The 17,886-nt window shown below is 45.5% G+C and overlaps 7 protein-coding genes across 7 annotated transcripts in view; 3 read left to right on the top strand and 4 right to left on the bottom strand.

The window, feature by feature from the left end:
- F4817DRAFT_319197 (uncharacterized protein) overlaps window positions 1-653 on the top strand; it is a gene marked incomplete at both ends in the record, with an annotated part of 2,318 nt that extends 1,665 nt beyond the window's left edge. Inside the window, 2 exons of the mRNA XM_049301025.1 lie at window positions 192-365; window positions 484-653. Coding sequence (XP_049155778.1) covers window positions 192-365; window positions 484-653 — 344 coding nt within the window. The remainder of the gene's footprint in view (window positions 1-191; window positions 366-483) is intronic.
- A 475-nt stretch (window positions 654-1,128) lies between these two features.
- On the bottom strand, window positions 1,129-3,860 carry F4817DRAFT_347909 (glycoside hydrolase family 125 protein). The gene is made up of 3 exons (XM_049304618.1): window positions 2,121-3,860; window positions 1,835-1,967; window positions 1,129-1,777 (listed from the first exon to the last, which is right to left on the bottom strand). Exons 1-3 carry the CDS (start codon window positions 3,427-3,429, stop codon window positions 1,669-1,671), a joined length of 1,551 nt encoding a protein of 516 aa, XP_049155779.1. The 5' UTR covers window positions 3,430-3,860; the 3' UTR covers window positions 1,129-1,668.
- A 967-nt stretch (window positions 3,861-4,827) lies between these two features.
- Window positions 4,828-6,829, top strand: F4817DRAFT_229751 (uncharacterized protein). Its single transcript, XM_049298907.1, has 2 exons — window positions 4,828-5,625; window positions 5,682-6,829. Exons 1-2 carry the CDS (start codon window positions 4,954-4,956, stop codon window positions 6,666-6,668), a joined length of 1,659 nt encoding a protein of 552 aa, XP_049155780.1. The 5' UTR covers window positions 4,828-4,953; the 3' UTR covers window positions 6,669-6,829.
- Window positions 6,830-7,262: 433 nt separating this feature from the next.
- On the bottom strand, window positions 7,263-10,033 carry F4817DRAFT_361060 (DUF1793-domain-containing protein; the record flags this gene model as incomplete). The annotated part of the gene is made up of 3 exons (XM_049306353.1): window positions 7,263-8,606; window positions 8,730-9,793; window positions 9,988-10,033. 3 exons carry the CDS (start codon window positions 10,031-10,033, stop codon window positions 7,263-7,265), a joined length of 2,454 nt encoding a protein of 817 aa, XP_049155781.1.
- A 2,863-nt stretch (window positions 10,034-12,896) lies between these two features.
- Window positions 12,897-14,296, bottom strand: F4817DRAFT_229769 (uncharacterized protein). Its single transcript, XM_049298908.1, has 3 exons — window positions 14,037-14,296; window positions 13,955-13,978; window positions 12,897-13,904 (listed from the first exon to the last, which is right to left on the bottom strand). Exons 1-3 carry the CDS (start codon window positions 14,084-14,086, stop codon window positions 13,166-13,168), a joined length of 813 nt encoding a protein of 270 aa, XP_049155782.1. The 5' UTR covers window positions 14,087-14,296; the 3' UTR covers window positions 12,897-13,165.
- Window positions 14,244-15,466, bottom strand: F4817DRAFT_347916 (endoplasmic reticulum-based factor for assembly of V-ATPase-domain-containing protein). Its single transcript, XM_049304619.1, has 2 exons — window positions 15,108-15,466; window positions 14,244-15,053 (listed from the first exon to the last, which is right to left on the bottom strand). Exons 1-2 carry the CDS (start codon window positions 15,360-15,362, stop codon window positions 14,508-14,510), a joined length of 801 nt encoding a protein of 266 aa, XP_049155783.1. The 5' UTR covers window positions 15,363-15,466; the 3' UTR covers window positions 14,244-14,507.
- A 510-nt stretch (window positions 15,467-15,976) lies between these two features.
- On the top strand, window positions 15,977-17,192 carry F4817DRAFT_361061 (terpenoid synthase; the record flags this gene model as incomplete). The annotated part of the gene is made up of 2 exons (XM_049306354.1): window positions 15,977-16,975; window positions 17,031-17,192. 2 exons carry the CDS (start codon window positions 15,977-15,979, stop codon window positions 17,190-17,192), a joined length of 1,161 nt encoding a protein of 386 aa, XP_049155784.1.
- Window positions 17,193-17,886: the final 694 nt, after the last annotated feature.

Consider the following 17,886-nt stretch of genomic DNA (forward strand, 5'->3'; position numbering starts at 1 on the left):
TTTTCAACCTTTTTTTTAGTCGTTTGTTTTTTTTTTTATTGGGGCTCAACAAAACTTACATCCCCCGTGTTACTAATTCCCCCCCCCCCCCCCCCCCCCCCCCGCCCTCCTCCGAGGATTGAAGACACAAAATTTCTCATGGAGATTTTGTGTTGTCTGATAGAAGGTTGAACTAATAGATCCATGTATAGTGTACAAAGATGATTGGTTCAACTACTTTGACTCGCTCAATATGTTCATTGCCACTCACGGGGGCCGATTTGAAATTACGAAGTCAACCAAGCTAGTCGAACTTGTGAAGAAACTAGTGAGCTTGAACTATATAGACAGCGCGTTTATATACACCTCGATGACACGGAAGTATGGTAAGTAATTAATCTAAATATTTCCCCTTACAATATGTTCTCCTACCTCTTAAATTTCTCACCATTTCATTATTTCCCGCTTATTTGCACCTGTACTAATATGGCTCCGTCATTATAGAGGAATTTCGGGTGCATCCCAAAGACACCCGTTCGATGGACAACCTATGGGATTTTGCACAAAGGCTTAGCTATATTAACCTGCTAAGCAAAGAGCAACTGAGCACAGGGTTCACCGCTCACAAACTTGCTGTGCCTCGGAAAAAGGCGTACCAAGGCTGGATCCTATAACGGAAAGCCAGAACAAAGGCTACTTGGGGGAGGATTAGGCTAGTTAGGATATTTGTTTTTTAAGTGACGGGAAGTTTTGGAAGACGGACACAGCGAAATGACACTTCGAAAATTATTCAGGATTATGCGACTTATACGGCTCTTTGACGACGACGTCTTTATGCATTGGATGCAGCTATTTCTCTGCTATCAGATATATACCCTGTCGACTATTTTTCTAGAGGGCAGATAATACTTGGGAACGGTCAATCACATGGAGTTTGGTTAATTGGGTTGGTTAATTGGGTTGGTTAATTGGGTTGGTTAATTGGTTGGGTTAATTGGTTGGGATACTCGGTTCGGATACTCAGTTTGGATATTTGGTTGGCATTGGAAATAGGGGCGGGAGACCGAAATTGTAAACAACCCAGCACCCTGAGTGTACCTACGTGCACACACGCCTTAGGAATACATAAATATACTTTTCGAAGCCAATTCCCAATAAAAGTTGATTAATGTGCAAAATCATATGGTAGCAAATATTTTATCAAAAAGGAAAACCTATAGCGATCGTGGCCTATACGATTTGTCGGAAGAAGTGAAAAAAGGGGCTTATATGGTAGAGCCGCTAGACCTTTGAGGTTTATTTAGAGTTAGGTTCTGTAGCTGACCTATCATTAAGCGAGACTTTCCTTGTTACGGTCTAGCTGTACCAGACAGAATCTTAAAATATATATTCCCCAGGTATCACGGACGTCCGATGATCCATAAGGTTCATTCTCTAGGCGTTCCATAATTGAATTAATGGCCGTGGCGGTTAGATATCGGATGAATTTAGAGGAAAGAAATGACGATATCTATTCAACACTTCATAAAAAGTTTAGTTACCTAGGTAGGTACCTACTATGTTGAGGTAAGTGTCACTCGCAAAAGAATAAGGTAAATGATGACCTGAAGATTGGCATTATCCAATATTGTAAGACTTAGGTAGAAAATGACATCTTACCTAGGGTAAGACCAGATTACACACATAATTCTATTTCTTATTTATAAAGAAGGGCTGGAAGTTCTCTTTCAATATATGTGGTTTCCTCTCTGCTAGATCCATAATTAATTGGCCAAAAAGTCCATTTGCCCAAGTAAACCTATATCAGAAGTCAGTTGATTTACTAAGAGACCCCCATTTCGAATCTAGTGCTTACCACTGACGCGTCCAATTGCTCGTATCAAAGCTATCGACGCTCTCGTGAATCAAACCATATCCATCGGTGGTGCTCAACACTTCTTTAACTGCTGATATGATTTCCGCGTCATCATCCGAGGTCATCGCTCGTACTGGAGAGGGCAGTTAGTAAGTCGTTTTCAAGAAGGTTTAAATCAAGACGGAGGACCACAAAAAACCACGAGTGACGAATTTGCAGCGCCGATTGATGGGTAATGTTCGTTGGGGGGGATAAGGAGGATGTGATGGGGCTTAATATTACTTACTGATAGACGACATGGGCCATGCAGCTCCCGGTCTAATATGTGGGCTACCGATAGCGTTAAGATGAGGTCCTTCACACCACCACGGATTGCTTCTGCTGAGAACGAAAGCTCGCGTGTTTTGATAAATAGTGTCGTTCTTGTCCAAGTATCCTAGAAATGGTGCCGAGAGAAGCGATGGGACATTGGCATCATCCATCAAATTCTGACCTCCAAAACCATCAACCTCGTATGCGAAGATCTTCTTGCCGTTAGGCGCAGTCACAATACCCCATTGATTGATGGCCTCCCTAATCTCGGTAGCCATGTCCCGCATCTTTTGCGCCAACCCTTTTGGCGCATTTGGTAGTCGTTCCATGATATCGGATGTAGATTCCAAATATCTCGATAGCATCATATTTGCCGGGATTTGGAAATCGAATATAGCGGAGTCGTCACTCGGGCGGAATGGCGAGCGTACCAAGCCTGTCTCATTAACGGGGCTTCCGATACCATTGTTTCCTAGAGTGCCAGAACCGGTCATGGTCTGCGACTGGAATGTGTATACAGGGGGAATCCATTTCCCATCAGGTCCATATGTAGGCTGCCTCATTTCTTCCGATGTAGCAAGAATAGATTGCACTGCTTGAATCCATTGGAACTTGCCGAAGAAATCCAAGTCACCTGTCGCATTATAATAATCATGCGAGAGCTGCAAGAATCCTCCAAAATCATCAAGCTCAAAGTTGCAAGTGAAAACAATATTGCGATCGTACGACGGCGTGACAGAATAGATACCCCCGTTTTGCGCTGGGGAGATATCGGACTCGGGTGGAGGCTGGAAAGCATTGCAATAAGGTGATATGATTAGATATCGAGCCTGTAAATTAATAGTACCGCGAAATACAGAGGCGATATCATCGGTCTTTTTCTTCAGGACGGTTTTGTAGGGTGCTATCTGGTTCGCCGAGTCGCGAATCCACATCGCATCAATGTCGCCGGTAATTATGAAAGCCAACTCTTCCTCGGAGTTGTTAGCAGCGACTCCTCGCCATTTAACAGCCGTGTCGAGCGTATTCGGGAAGGTATTTTCGAAAAGACGTGACAGATCCGCATCGAAAATGACACTCTTCGTCTTGTTAATAGCATCCTCGATCAGGCTCGAGTTAAAAGTACGACATTCGGGGCCGGGTCGCTGATACGCGAGCTTGTAGGCACCGGACGAGAAAGGAGGGTTCCGCGACTGGGAGTAACTCGAATAACCGGGACAATTCTGACCGAGGACATATCCAATAACCAGAGAGGTCGACAAAAACACGTCGCCCGTCCGCATTGTTTATCGCGTAGTATTTTAACAGGTCGGGGGGAAGAGGAATAGTAAAACCGTGAGACAATCGATGAAAACTCAGGGAGAATAGCGACAAGAAACTAAACACCCTAGAGGAGGGAATCGTGTCCACAGCCTCAATAAGGATTGTCCCACATCCATGTCTAATTTATGGTGCGGTGCCGATGGACCAGCAGCAAAAGCCAAGAGTTTTGGGGTGGTATCCTTTAGATCTAGAATGTCGTCCATGGCTACGGCTCTCTCTATCCCTTGCTTGTACAAGAGGTCTCGCGATGCCGATGAATTGTATTATTGGTTATATATATACCGCTTAAAGAAGCTGCTGAGAATGCTGTTTAAATAATTCTAAGATTTGATCTCCTGATTGTAACTTATTAAAATGGACGATTAAACTAGTATAACTAAAAGGATAAAATACTATGTTGGTAGAACACGAGCTGCATGGATGAGTTGAAGCCAAGAGATTCATTATGTAATTTGACTTATATAGTATACCAATAAGTAGGTACCTATCGATAAGCTAGGTACCGTACTTCGTACATATGTTTTGTTAGCTTTTCACTCGGGGAACTGAGTGACCCGACCTATGCCCCACTCCCCACCCTACCTGTGCAGGGGCAGTTTGTGTGAGAGACCTGACATGACCTGACCTGTGTAAAAGTTCAGTAGACCTATGGAATAAAGTTCATCTTACCTATGGACCAACTTAGCCATTTATAATCTAATTGATCAGTACTCACTGAATACTCACTAAATACTCACTTTCTTATAGACCAACTTAGCCATTAATCAGTACTTACTGAGTACTTAGTGAGTACTCACTCTACCGATATTATTTTATTTTTTTACAGCGGCTATTATAGTATTTATTTTGCTATACAGCAATTACGCCTTATATATAAATATACCTTATAAAAATTCGCTAAATGGTAGGGGTTTATGGTAGGGGTCCATAGGTAAAATGAATTTTATTCCATAGGTCTACTGAACTTTTACACAGGTTAGGTCATGTCAGGTCTCTCACACAAGCTGCCCCTGCACAGGTTAGGTGAGGTCAGGTGGGGAGCGGGGCATAGGTCGGGTCACTCATGCTCCCTTTTCACTCGGCATCTCGGGATGACGTCAACAACGCCCTAACGGCCTCTTATCGTAGCTCATTCTGCCCATTTGAGTTATCGGGCTGCATGCCGATCAACACAATTGTGGAGATCACCTGGTCGCTGAGCGACTTTTTTTTAACGCTCATTGCGATCTGATCCGAAGCTCCGGATTTTACTACCTACCGGAACCCTCCACTTCCATAAGCCTCGCGCTTTTTTTCTTCCTTTTCCTTTTTCCCTTCTCTCTTTTTTGTTGTCGTCGCGCTTCTCGTTATTCCGTGATGGTCTCAATTTCTTAACTTCGTTACGCCTCCGTACGAAGCTCCTCTCCGTCCCGTCCCGCCTTAACCGAAGAATAACGATAAAAGACGACGATCCCCCCCCCGCGCGGCCTATTCCGGACGTCACCATGTTTCTCCTCAGCACCCGCGATGGCTTCCCAAAGGGCGATAACACGACCGACACCGTCTTCCACAACATCCACTTCAATGCCTCCACGCTAAATTATTGGAATTATACCTATTACCCGATCAACGGCACGCTCTCGAATGGATCCTGGTGCATGCTTATGAATCCGCCTTACACCCCGAAAGGTATCCTAACCAATGGCACTTTTATCAATAGTACTTGGTGTTACTTGGCGACAGATCCTATCGGGGACCGAGCGCGTGCTGGTATTGGCTTTGCTGTGGGTTTCGCCTTATGCCTGATTTTTATACTGGTCAATTTGAAAAAGCATGGCCAATTACATCTACCCGCCGAGAAGAGGTTCTACCCGATTGGGAGGAGGTGGCAATGGTACTGGTCGATATTCGTTTGCGCAACCGCTCTCGTTGGTCTTTTCACCGGGATCGATGTCGACCGGTACCATGTTGTAGAGCTTCCCATTGTTCTAAATGTCTTCTTCTGGTACCTTATGCAGATCGGTATCATGGCGGTAGTCTGGGAGAGTATTCGGCATTGGGGTAGTTGGATGGAACGTCAATTCATCGACCCAAACCCCTTCGTCCTTCAACAAAACGATAAAAGAGGCATGTTTGAGCTGTGGCTGCCCATCTTCTTTTATCTATGGTTATGGCTGGTAAGTCTTCGGTAATGATCTATATCCAAAGAACTATGTGTTAATTAACCGCCAAGAATTTCTTCCTCGTTGTTCCGCGGAACTGGGGTGCAATCGAACTCCAGCGATCCCCCGAACAGGCTATAGAGAATGCAATACCAGCTGCTACTGATGGGCGCTTCAAGGCAGGGACATTCTGCTTATTTGTTGCTTGGTGCACGATTATGGTCTCTGTATGGCACTCTATTCGACATTACGAGCCTCGAAACCGCGGTTTTTTCAACCGTATTATTGGCTTTTTAGGATATATGCCATTCCGCTTTACACTAATGATACCCCTTGCGCTAGCTGTCGTTGCTTACCAAGGCTTGTGTGCCTGGGACTTCGGCCTGTCGCCTCTAAATGTCAAAACTAACCTATTAGCAATGTATCTTGGAGGCTACGCACCAACTTTTCTCATCCTCGTCATACATATTATTGCAGGCTTTATGCGACCAAACGAAGATCGTGAACTCCTCCGCCAACGACGCGAGCGGGGACAAGCCTTAGACCAGGAGCTAGGTCTCCTTCGAAAGCCGGCTTGGTGGCGTCGAGTCAACGGCGACGTGTCAGCTGGCAGCATGCGAGACAGGATTATGCGAAACGTCCGTGAGGTTGGTGGTGGACGGCCCACTGGTAGGGAAGTTGAGAGACTGGCGGAGCGGAGGGCTGCGGAAATGGAATCCGATGCCACAACTCGAAATAGTGGTATAGAAATGAACGAGATTCGACGCGCCAATAGCGCCCGTGGTGGTGGAGCCCCAGGCTCGGCTCCTCCACCGCCGCCGTATACACCTTATGGGGGGAAATCAGACCAGCGGAGGTCTGAGCGTACAGTAGAAGTGGCGGCTGGTCTCTTATTCCCGGGTGCAAATACCAATACCCCCGGGGACAGAGGCAGAGGCTTAGAGGTTGCCAACGAGCAACCCCGACGCCCGAGGACAAATGAAAGAAGTTCAAGTACGGCTAGTGGCGTGTCCACGACTGGACCGCCTCAGCAGATCAGGAGTATGTTAGATATATGAGTTGAGGATATTAGGTTCAAAAGCATGACTTAGGTAGTATTGTTCGGTCTTTACTCGGGGCTCATGATGACTGAATGCGGCGTTGGAACTGGATATTCGACATCCGTTGAATATCTCTTCGGCTACAGGTTGAACTTTACTTGAACGAGAAATATGTGTATTTAAAGATTTATGATGCGATCTCTACGCGATATACAAAATATTAGTTTTTAAAATTATAATAAATTAGGTAGGTAACCATATAACAATACCCAAGGAAGAATCGCTGTTGCAAGTACGACGTGCAGGTGGCCGAGAGCATAACGAGGTTGAAGAACCAATTCAGCCCAACGAGATACAATTATGCACATAGAAGTCAAGTAGAAAGAGCAATAAAAGCTTTGGGCTTGGTTTGCCATATTTAGTGAGCCTAGGACGTAAGAATGGGACAATATTTACTTTGAAATATTTCGAGTCTATCAACGCCATTTAAATATCTCTTACATGCGTGCAAATGCAACAGCCATTTGCGAACAGATAACCGATACTAGGAAAAAAGAAAAGAAAACAATATCAGAGTAAAAGTTGAACTATCACAAGTGAAAGTACTGCTCCTCAGCGCAACTCATCTGGCCGAGGCGGTGACTTCCTGACAGCTCGTTGCTTATACGGTTTCCCCGCATACCAAGCAGGAGTCTTTGGTGCTTCAGGGGTAGGCAATGCTTCGGTGCCGTTCTTCGTAAACAAGCTTCCTGTCGTATCTCCGCCCGCAGCATTAGCAAGCTGCCCGGTCTTCCCAAGAGTCAGCAAGGCAAAGTGACCGCCGACAACAGGGCGGGCACTAAAGTGGTCTATCTGCAACGGGTATTCGCCCGTCCCTACTACTTCGTATAAATCGGAGAAAGGGAGGTTGGTGGTCGTCTCGTTTAGCCAGTAGGCAATGGCGTTGACGAAAAGTCTTCTCGTGGTGGGAAAACAGGTAGCCGCCGTCCAGATTTCCCAGTCTGATTTGGTATAGTGGTGTCGGTTATCCAGGGGTACACCGAAGGTCTGCGACACACTCGCATACCAAGCAGATTGCATTTCGTAGACCTTTGGGTTGACAAGCCCCATGTTCAGGAGCTTATCAAAGTAGATGTTATAAAGTAGACCCCAACTAGATCTCCACTGGTAGGCTAGAAGCGTGTGCTTCCCAGACGGATCAATCGCGAGATTTTCCCATTGGTCGTAGTACGACGTCGCCTTGTCAGAAAATTTGGCAGCATCGGTTGGGTTTCCGACAACTCTAGAAATAGAAGACATAGCTTGCAGGCCAACGATGCCCTTAATAGCGAGGTTTGTTTGATTCGCGAGTTCGCCGGCGAAATCGTCTGTGCTGAGTTGTGCCGCAGGGACGAGCGAGAACTCAATCAGATATTGGGCAAACTGAGACAATAGCTCGTAGTGAGTTACCAACCAGTTCGAATCGCCAGTAAATTTATAGTATGCGTAGGCCATTAAGATGAAATTTCCGCTATTCTCCACCGGCATGTACTCATCAGTGCCTTCAACGTGACCAGTTGCTAAAGGGAAATGAGCGCCGATATCATGTGTCGAGTAGGTATTGGGGTAGAAGTCGCCTTCCTGCAATTCGCATAGAGGTTGGAAGATGTATTTGAGTAGAGTTGGGTTTGCGTAAAGGAAAAATGGTGACGCCGGATAAAGAACGTCGACAGTATTGATATTACCATTACTGGATATTTCCTTCTGAAACATGAGTGGCTCTACATTATCATCTGCACTCGAGCTGTTGGGTACCGATGGGGGGACAGCAAAAACGTAAGCTCCCATAACCTGTCTGGCTGATAACGCTACAATCGCGTAGTATGACTCCGCCTCCGAGACGAAGGGAACGGCGATACCAGTAGAATTAGTTGGCTCAAGGAATCCGTAGGCTGAACTAGGGTCAAATATATACTGCTGTCCATATTGATCAGTTCCGTTTAGGACATCTTGCGCTGCATAAGATGGATCATTGGTAAAAACGACAGCTGTGCCATTGCTATAAACCGGAGGCTCGTTCCCTTGGTAGAAAGCATCGACATCAGCTCGAAGCTGCGTTTCAAACTCGTGGGCTAATGCTGCGACAGTATCGAAGTCATTCCAATGGAAACTTATCATATCGTGCATTTCTCCGTAACATTTCTCCCACCACGGCGCCAAGTTTGACAATCCACCCTTGTGAAGATATCTCACGATTGGGTTCTGAATTGAGCCGATGGTATAGCGAACCGAAGTCTCTATCACATCACCCATGTCATGAGCAAAAGCGTAGACAGGTTCTTGGTTCCCAAAGCCACGAGCTGCCGAGCCGGCATCGTCATTAAGAGCGCGATTATTAACAAACCCAAACCGGACGCTCGTAGCTGATCCGCTTTGGTACGAAAAGTTTGCAGCTCTAGCAGGGCTTGTAGTGAAAGAGAAATTTCCCCATCGCGGGACCTGTGAGACCTCGGCGAAAAGTGCGGGATACCTTGGCCGTAGAATCCAGCTAGTTGGAACATCGGTTGAATTTCCTGTTCCGTTCCCATTTAGAGGGCCAGTGTGGAACTCCTTAATGATGTCGAATTCATTCCCCAGTCCAATCCATTGAGCGTTCACATCAGAGTAGAATTTCACATGATGTGGGCGGCCGTCATTTGACTGGACTGTGGTAGTTAGATAACTAAGAGGAATAGAACTTCGGCAGATGTCCTTTGGCGTGACTGGCGAGAAGAAGCTAGCGGTAATGATTACCGGGCCAGCTAAGAAAGTAAAGTTCGAATATTGAGAGTCGAACCTGACTTCAAGAGGTATCGTCGTATTGAAGTACGGTAGCTCCGGAAAATCATTAATAGAAGTGCCCATATACTCGAACGAGTTGCCGTCGACTACCACAATTCCTTCCCATCCTAAACCCTGGCCAAACCAGAATATGGGATTTCGGTTACTTAGCGCCCCTTGCCCAGCGGTAGAAGACCAAGCGCTAGTGTAAGGAGACCTGACAGCCAAGGGGATAGCTGGTGGTCTTAAGGGGTAATATTTTGGGGTATCTGCTGCGGCGGCGGCATTCGGATAGATAGTGAAATTGGTAAAGGGGGTTTGAGCTAGGACACCAGGTAAGATGGCTATAACAGCCCAGGAGGCTCCAATAGCCAAGTTCCGAATGGTACGCATGATTATTCTAGCGTCCTATCCTTAGATATAGAAGATGTGTTAGATCAGTCTACCCTAGGGATAACTACCAGTAGTCGAATTGTACCTGCATCACGAAGTGCGGCATGACACATATATGATTTCATTGATACACAATATTACTCACCTTTCGCTATGTAGAAATAAAGTAAATAACGACATCCATAGCACATATGGGAATGTATTTCGGGGTAGGCGGGGATCCTCCAATAACGGGAAGCCAATGTTATTCGGCGTAAACAAGAAAGAGATTTAGGACTGTAGGGTAATAAACGGCTGCTGCATAGGTAACTATATGAAACGGTTTAATGTATGGCTGATCGGAAGATAGCTGCAAGTAATATCTCGATATAGAGTATATCTTAGTGAAGTCCCAGGAATATTTAGAGAGATTGAGTAGATAGATGATGGTGGTCTTGCAGGATGCAAAGAAAGAGGTTCAATATCCATAATTCCCGGATGTGTAGGATGTAGCTTATATTATATTCTCAGTGGGCGAAGATGGATTCTGTTGGATGAACGGCCCAAAGGGTTAAAGTTCGTAACCGTCATATAATGATTGCTATTTGTAAAAGGCGTCTTACAGTTGAGAAGAGAATTCAAACTTGAGGTTACTGGTGAGGCGTACGGCGTATTGTACCTGCTTTAGCGCCGATGGACCGACATCACTAATGTTTACCTTACATGTACGATGTAACTAAGACTCACTTGAATGCATGTACTTGTTGATTCTACCTATTGAATGCGAAAGAGCGTCTAGTACATGCACCTAGATAATGTTGGGTGCATATCAAATCCCACATGTACCTGTTACACGGGGTGTAGTGGGCACGCAACTACCGTTATCAGACGCTGAGTGGATAGTTTAGTGCCCACTCAACATGATTGGCTACTTTCGATCTGAATTTACCCTTTTAGGTAATTAACTATTTGTTCTACGAGAGGGGCACGAGGAGTTAAGTTCTGGACCTCGTATCCATTCGATGCTTGATTGATTGTTGATTGATTGTTATGGAGTGTCCACAACCCGGGTTATACGCAATATACCTACAAAAGCCCTCATTTTCATGAGTTCATCCGAACTAGCGAGTTAATGAGTAATAGGTAGCCGGCAGATTGATTGGTACGTTGGTTAAAATATGTGCTTGTGTCGTACGTGAACCGCGGAGTTGCTTGGTATTTCTTCACGAGAATATATAATACTATTGTTCTCAGGCACATGTTACACCCGCGGTCAGCAAGTTATATGGGACTTGAGTCTTGTCGGAACTACACATTCCACACCACATGGCCGGCCCGTAAACCCCCCAACGGCGAACCCCGCGATTAAACAGCCTTACAAAAAAAAACGTACTCTACCTAATCTACCTGTGCTCATAATCGCCTGGACTATATGCACTTATATTGGTTTACTATTAGAAATCAACGGCTTGATATGTGTTGAGTAAGAAAGGTGCCTTATATTAACTTGTTTTATTAAATATCTCGGTCACTTACACTGACAATTGCTCATCTGCATGATGATGAGGGCAGGTAGTAGTACTAGCCGGTATACGTCTATTTAGCTAACACCGCTCCTATGCATTGCGCATATTAGGTGGTGATGGAGACACGCAATATGTATATGAAATTCACGTTAGCCGCAAGGTAGATATATCGAATCACCTTCGGATGAATTAAAACTAGAACTAGCATACCTCGTACAGGAACACCACATGTTCATGCTTCGCGTTCCTGACGCGGGTACGCGGGTAGCACGTGGGCGCAACATGTTTCCCCTAATTCAATCCTGTATGTACCTGATCCCAAACAATAGGATACTCAGTATTGTCCCGACGATCCATTTGTTTGACGCCCAGGAGCTGCCGCACGAATTGCCGTGGTAGATTTGCATCGACCACGATGATATCGCCTTTCATCTCCACGGTTTGCTTACACCTTTGGAATACGAGCACGAATACCTTGGCTGCTAATAGCTTACCTACTACTTTAATTAAAAACCGTAGTAACCCAGTGCCACGAGGACCAAGATCTTATGGAAGAATGATACTGACGATTTCTACGACTGACTAATAGACAATGTGGTAGTCGGGTAGAAATTGACACAAGGTCAAGGTTCAGCCGGCAATGAATCTTGGTGGGGGCTATGATCATCTAGGTAACTAGAACGTTTTTTCTTATGTTCATCATCTGAAGCGTTGAAGCAATTGATGAGCTAAGAGGAAGAAAGGTGTGAGAGGCGAATTTGCCTGCTTTCCGCCCGTCCCAATCAAAAGCCCCATAATCACAATATCCGGAGGTTTGACATGGGCTTTCAAATGTGGGGAGAGAATGGTGTTGGTTTTCCAAGGAACGAACTGATTTCATTTATAATAAATGACATTCGCTGGATCGGCGGCTGAGAAAAAGAGGAATGCCGACGAAATATTGCCCAAGTGCTGACACAATTTATGCCAAGCTTTACCGGCATGATGCCAGGGGAGGAATCTCGTCAACGGCTCGTTAGTATTCGCCTATCCTTAGATTGATCTTGCTGCGGCTGAACTTTGAAGGCCGTGATGCCGACCTCAATTGCTCGGTTTGCATAGTCCCCCCACAGGTAGATACTCATGCTGGTGTCTATGACTTTCCATATTGCATTCACTCAGGCCCTTGGCTTGACTAATGCCTGGAAAACAATTCCGAAGGAGCAATATTCCTTTGGATCTACACGGGTGTAAACGCCGCGTAACGAGAAGGCCGTGATACATGCGTGACTTATCCCCCATACACTGCCGATTCTGTGTCCCAGACTTCTGAGCGGCCGACTTCGGAGACCGTTATCTTTCCATGAATGTCAAACCGCGCAAACGCCCTTTTGCGGTACTTTCACTTTTCCCAACCTTTCTGTTGCGGATGATCGTACGGGTGCATGAAGGTGACCTCAAACTCTGCTTATAACACTAACGCTGGGGATTCCGATAAGAACGCTCCGTCCGCTGTGGTATCAACCTAGGCATAACATGCGGCTCAAGAAGTTGTGAACCTCTCTGAGTCGAACAGAGGGTGAATCGGAATACTTGGATACCGTATAACTTAGTAAACAGTATGACATCTGCTCTACTACTTAACGCGTATCCATCGTATCATGGGTAAAACCTTTAGGTCCTAAGTAGGTAGTTAAGTGTATTCGTTAGCTAGCTTACGTTTGAAGTTGGATAGTCCAAAGCTGCATATTGACTATTGTGATGCATAGTTTGAATGGCGGTGTGGTTCCTCATAATGAAATGATGTTATTCAATCCAGTATTTCGTTATTGTCATAGGTTAGGTACTCGACTTCGCCTTCAGCATTGCTGCATGACGCCTAGCATGGCATTTCGCATCTTGCTTGTGTAGAGGGTTGTATAGCATATTGCATTCGTTGCATTCAATGAATCCTTTATCCTCGATTGAAAGACTTAACGTCGTTTGTACTGTAGCGGGTTTAGAAACCTTCTTCATGCTCCGTTCGCGCTTCTTAGTGTCCGACTGATCTTTTTGCTCTGTGACAGGCAGGTTGAGTATCGCCGAGGAAACCTCAGATAAAACTTGTGGTGAGTCGGTTGACAATATAGACCTAGTATCAACACCATTGGTTCTTTCTTTTTCTCCATCCTCTTTTGTCGCTTCTTCTGTGTTTGATTCTTCCGATGCAGCTCGAGATGTTATACGAGTAGTGAGTCTCCGCCGATTCTTCCGCGGCAGGGTAGACATGGGAGGGGACGATGGAGGTGTATTTATGGGATCAACTGGCTCAGAGGATGGCTCCGACGAATTCAGCGCGCAACTCGATGATGATGATGATGATGAAACCACCTTGAAGTAGCTCATGATCGTGCCTTTTCTTATAGGTTGTATGGGAGGTAAAATAGGCGAAGGGGGAATGCTAGTATTACAAGGCGACTCTATCGCCTCATCGTTCGATATTGTAGCTGTGTTGATATTCTCAATGCATCGCCTTTTCGAGGTAGGTTGTAGCGGTTCATTCGTTGAATTGCGTTTTCCATAAGTTCGAAGAACTCGACTATGAAAATTAGCACCTAGATCGCATATAAATGTTTATAATATACTAACGTGCGTTGAGGTTTCCTTGCGGCTCTGCGGTACTAACATTAGCACACTAGATACCTACTCAATTGGATATAGATATGCGTACCTCGACTCGGTTTGTACCTCCGAGGTTGGCGAGTCCATGACTGTTAGCATGTAGAGATTACCCTTTCAAATCCAAATATAGAGGTAGTAAAAAGAAAGGCACAATTATTAATATTAAAATCGAGTCAATGGTAGAGCCGATTTAGTTCCGGATGACGATGTTTAAAAAAAAATATCCAAAGTGGAGGATGAATACCTCTATCAAGATATCGAGGGAGACGCGTAAATTGATACATTGATACCAATTCCATAGACGCGTCTCAAAAACGCGAATGTGGAGTACTTTGTACATGAGGTACCTACATCCTAGGTAGGATCCCTACTCGACTGTCAGCAGGTGACATCACCAACTCAACAGCTGTCCACCCCGTTTTGAAAAGACAATTTCATCATCACAACCGTGCAAGACAAAATGATAATACTAGACCAATGCATTTATAATTTAGATAGAAGGCAGCATCTTTTGCTGAACTTATGTCGGCCCTTTTGTCCTTCGACGGAGGTTCGTCTCTGGTTTTATATTTTCTCGTATAAGTGCTTCGATAGAACCCTCCTTAACATTGTCGTCTTCTCCAACAACCCATGTCTGAACGATCTCTTTCACTTCTTTCACCTTCTTTTGCTGTTTCTCTCCTTCTGCCATTCTCCATGTGTAAGCAGAATAGACAGCGACTTCAGCGATAGCAACGATGATACTACCACCTAAACTTAAGAATAGTCGTGCTGGAACACTCCACCACCTGGCAGCTAACCAGAGCGCAGCACCGCAGCCGAATATACTAACTAGGAAGTTGATGACCAGGGTTATCTGCTTTTGTATATCACCATATTCGATGTCTTCGCCTATGTCCGAAGCCCTGAAAGGTCGATTGACTTCAGCGAACGAATGCGCCACGGGATCCGAGGGAAACCTTCGAGCAAATGATTCTCGTGGCGGAGCTTTCTTTAGCATGCGTTCGTATGATCTTTCTTCTTCCTCGTGACGTAATCGGGCCATTAACGCTTTGTACTCTTCGGTCTATGGACACCAGGGTTAGTAAATATAGATAGTGATAAGGTATAGGGGACGGACCGGCTCTGGCTTCGGTGGCGGGGGAGGTACATAGACCGTCGCACCTCGAAGCAATTGTTCTAGTCCTGTGGCATTACTACTATCATCCTTGAGGCGTTTCCATATATCGACTATCTGTCCGTGACTTATTGGTTTTCCAACCGAGGGATCTTTTAATGAAGGTTCGTCGTTGCTCGTTGCAATATCGTCAAACCCGACTCCAAACAATTGATTAACCGCCTCCACTATGGAGGGAGTCATAGTGAGGAGTACCATGTTATGAAATTGTGTCAAACATGGGTGTTATTGTAGAAAGCAGCTTATGATAGAGTAGAATGCGACGAACTAAAGCTTTAGACTTAATAAGCCAGTAACCTAGGTAGGCATGATTGAATTGCACCTGCCCCGGCACGAATCTGGCTGACATCAGCAATAGCTCCAGCCACATACGAATATTACTAACAGCCACACTCGGTCTAAGTGAATTTTTGATCATGTACCTAAGGTACCTAGTCAGCATCAATTGTCTCGCCAAAAAAAGAAAAAGAAAAAAAAGCAAACCTGATAGGGCGTAACCTCTAGCTCCCATACACGACATTACTACCTATATCGCCAATGCTACGACCGCCTAATTTACGACTTCCATAGACCAATTGGGCCCTTGGACTAACCCCAAGGCCAGGAAATCGAACATTATGCAGCTCCGAACAGGAGCTTCAGTGCTCTCTAAAGCACGCACGGCCGCCGTACCATCTTCAGTTTTTTCGCCATGTTCGGATTGCCGGAGAGCGACATCTTTAGATCTTAGGATACGTATATCCAGATCTCTATACCATAATAGTCCCAGAAGATCTTCAGCATGGGCAGCCGCAGTTTCTGTCGCCTCAAATATGGTCTCTAAAGCTGTTACTCGAGCTACCAAGTCCGAATTACCTATAGACCCGCTACGGGTTGTCGCCAAGGAAATGAAGCATTTAACAGGGAATATACGGCAGCTTTTGGGTTCGGGGCATCCTTCTTTAGACCGAGTCGCAAAATATTACACACAATCCGAAGGAAAACATGTGCGGCCTTTAATAGTTTTACTTATGTCAAGAGCTACCTCATTATGTCCTAAAGCTCCAGAGTCTTCATCGCCGCAGACACTACCTATCACGATTGACTCTTCAATATCTCCCCTCAGTGTCCTTGCCGATGCCAACCCCTCCTCACCCCACGCCGACTTCTCGTCGCAACCCGGCTCAGATAGCGATGTCCTTCCCTCCCAGCGCCGGCTAGCCGAGATTACAGAACTCATTCATACCGCATCGCTCCTCCACGACGATGTTATAGATCATTCTGTCTCGCGTCGGGGATCTCCTTCCGCCAACTTCGAATTCGGAAATAAGATGGCTGTTTTGGCTGGAGATTTTCTTCTAGGAAGGGCCTCTGTTGCTTTAGCCCGGCTGCGCAATGCCGAGGTTGTAGAGCTCTTAGCGACGGTGATCGCAAACCTAGTCGAAGGCGAATTCATGCAGTTGAAAAACACTGCGCGCGACGAGCGGAACCCCAAATGGTCCGAGGAAATATTTACTTACTACTTGCAAAAGACATATCTTAAGACGGCTAGCTTAATTTCTAAATCGTGCCGCGCAGCAGCGCTTCTCGGTCGAGCAGATGCGGCTACTGTTGAGTCCGCCTACTCGTACGGAAAGAATTTAGGTCTCGCATTCCAATTAGTAGACGATATGTTGGATTATACCAAATCCGGGAGTGATCTGGGAAAGCCTGCCGGAGCCGATTTAGAGCTAGGCCTTGCGACTGCGCCTTTATTATTTGCGTGGAAGACGACACCCGAGTTAAGTGTATTGGTTGGGAGGAAGTTTGGACAAGAGGGCGATGTGCAAAGGGTAACCATATTACCGACCATTATATTGCAATCTGATATACTAACTTTGTCTATAGGCACGGGAGCTAGTCTACCAAAGCGATGGGATCGAGCAGACGAGGGCGCTCGCAGAGGATTATTCACAACAAGCTATTGCAGCTCTTAAAGACTTCCCGGATAGCGAGGCGAAAGATGGCCTCATAGAAATGGCCATGAACACGTTAAAACGCCAAAAGTAATACCATTTAGACCTGTATTATCACCCGAAAACGTAATGGTGTTAGATGATCGTGTAGTTGGGGACCGTTATAGCCGTGTTTAAGATATAGCCGCGGCGAATGGCCTTTATTACATCAATCTGTAGAATTATGGGCTTCATGTATAGACAGAACCACCAAACTCAGCATTGGAAATTGGGCATCCGTTCTTCGGAATCAACCCCCCCGCACCATATCCTCCTCCGTCCCCGTGAGACTTTACCAAGCGCTTGATAACGTTGGTCTACTTATTTATAATTCTCACGGAACATGGATGAGTGCTGTTCAATGGCACAGACCGCCGCAGGACCAGTACGATGATAGCTCCTCTGCAACCGAAGTTACCTACCTATACAAGTTGCGCGCATTGGAGTCGTGGCTTCACAACACATCCTAACGCTCAAACAATCTTTTAATCCACCGTCACCTAAAAAAAAATTTGAGCCTAGTATTGACGAGCTTGACTCCTCGCGAAGTCCTATCACATATCTATCACTTTGTCGTATCATTTATTTCTTCGAATTCAGCGCCTACGACATATTACTACCTACTTTTAAAGAGTACGAAGGATTGTTCTAGGATCCGAATACCATATAGTTGGACGTAGAGCTACTTGAAGTCAAAGGTGGAATAAATCAAGAGTAAAAACCACCTAGAGGTATACCACACCACCTCT

This window comes from Daldinia loculata, assembly GCF_022478755.1.
Source record: "Daldinia loculata strain CBS 113971 unplaced genomic scaffold F4817scaffold_56, whole genome shotgun sequence".
NCBI classification, from domain to species: Eukaryota; Fungi; Ascomycota; class Sordariomycetes; order Xylariales; family Hypoxylaceae; genus Daldinia; species Daldinia loculata.

Excerpts from the sequence above, each read along its gene's own strand:
- F4817DRAFT_347909 (XM_049304618.1), bottom strand. The coding sequence starts at position 3,429 with ATGCGGACGGGCGACGTGTTTTTGTCGACCTCTCTGGTTATTGGATAT. Across the intron at positions 1,968-2,120 it reads ATGGCCCATGTCGTCTATCA|TACGAGCGATGACCTCGGAT; the intron begins GTAAGTAATATT and ends TGCCCTCTCCAG. Across the intron at positions 1,778-1,834 it reads AGCAATTGGACGCGTCAGTG|GTTTACTTGGGCAAATGGAC; the intron begins GTAAGCACTAGA and ends CTTCTGATATAG.
- F4817DRAFT_229751 (XM_049298907.1), top strand. The coding sequence starts at position 4,954 with ATGTTTCTCCTCAGCACCCGCGATGGCTTCCCAAAGGGCGATAACACG. Across the intron at positions 5,626-5,681 it reads TTTATCTATGGTTATGGCTG|AATTTCTTCCTCGTTGTTCC; the intron begins GTAAGTCTTCGG and ends TTAACCGCCAAG.
- F4817DRAFT_229769 (XM_049298908.1), bottom strand. The coding sequence starts at position 14,086 with ATGCTAACAGTCATGGACTCGCCAACCTCGGAGGTACAAACCGAGTCG. Across the intron at positions 13,979-14,036 it reads GAGGTACAAACCGAGTCGAG|AGCCGCAAGGAAACCTCAAC; the intron begins GTACGCATATCT and ends TTAGTACCGCAG. Across the intron at positions 13,905-13,954 it reads GCAAGGAAACCTCAACGCAC|TCGAGTTCTTCGAACTTATG; the intron begins GTTAGTATATTA and ends TAATTTTCATAG.
- F4817DRAFT_347916 (XM_049304619.1), bottom strand. The coding sequence starts at position 15,362 with ATGGTACTCCTCACTATGACTCCCTCCATAGTGGAGGCGGTTAATCAA. Across the intron at positions 15,054-15,107 it reads CGCCACCGAAGCCAGAGCCG|ACCGAAGAGTACAAAGCGTT; the intron begins GTCCGTCCCCTA and ends TGGTGTCCATAG.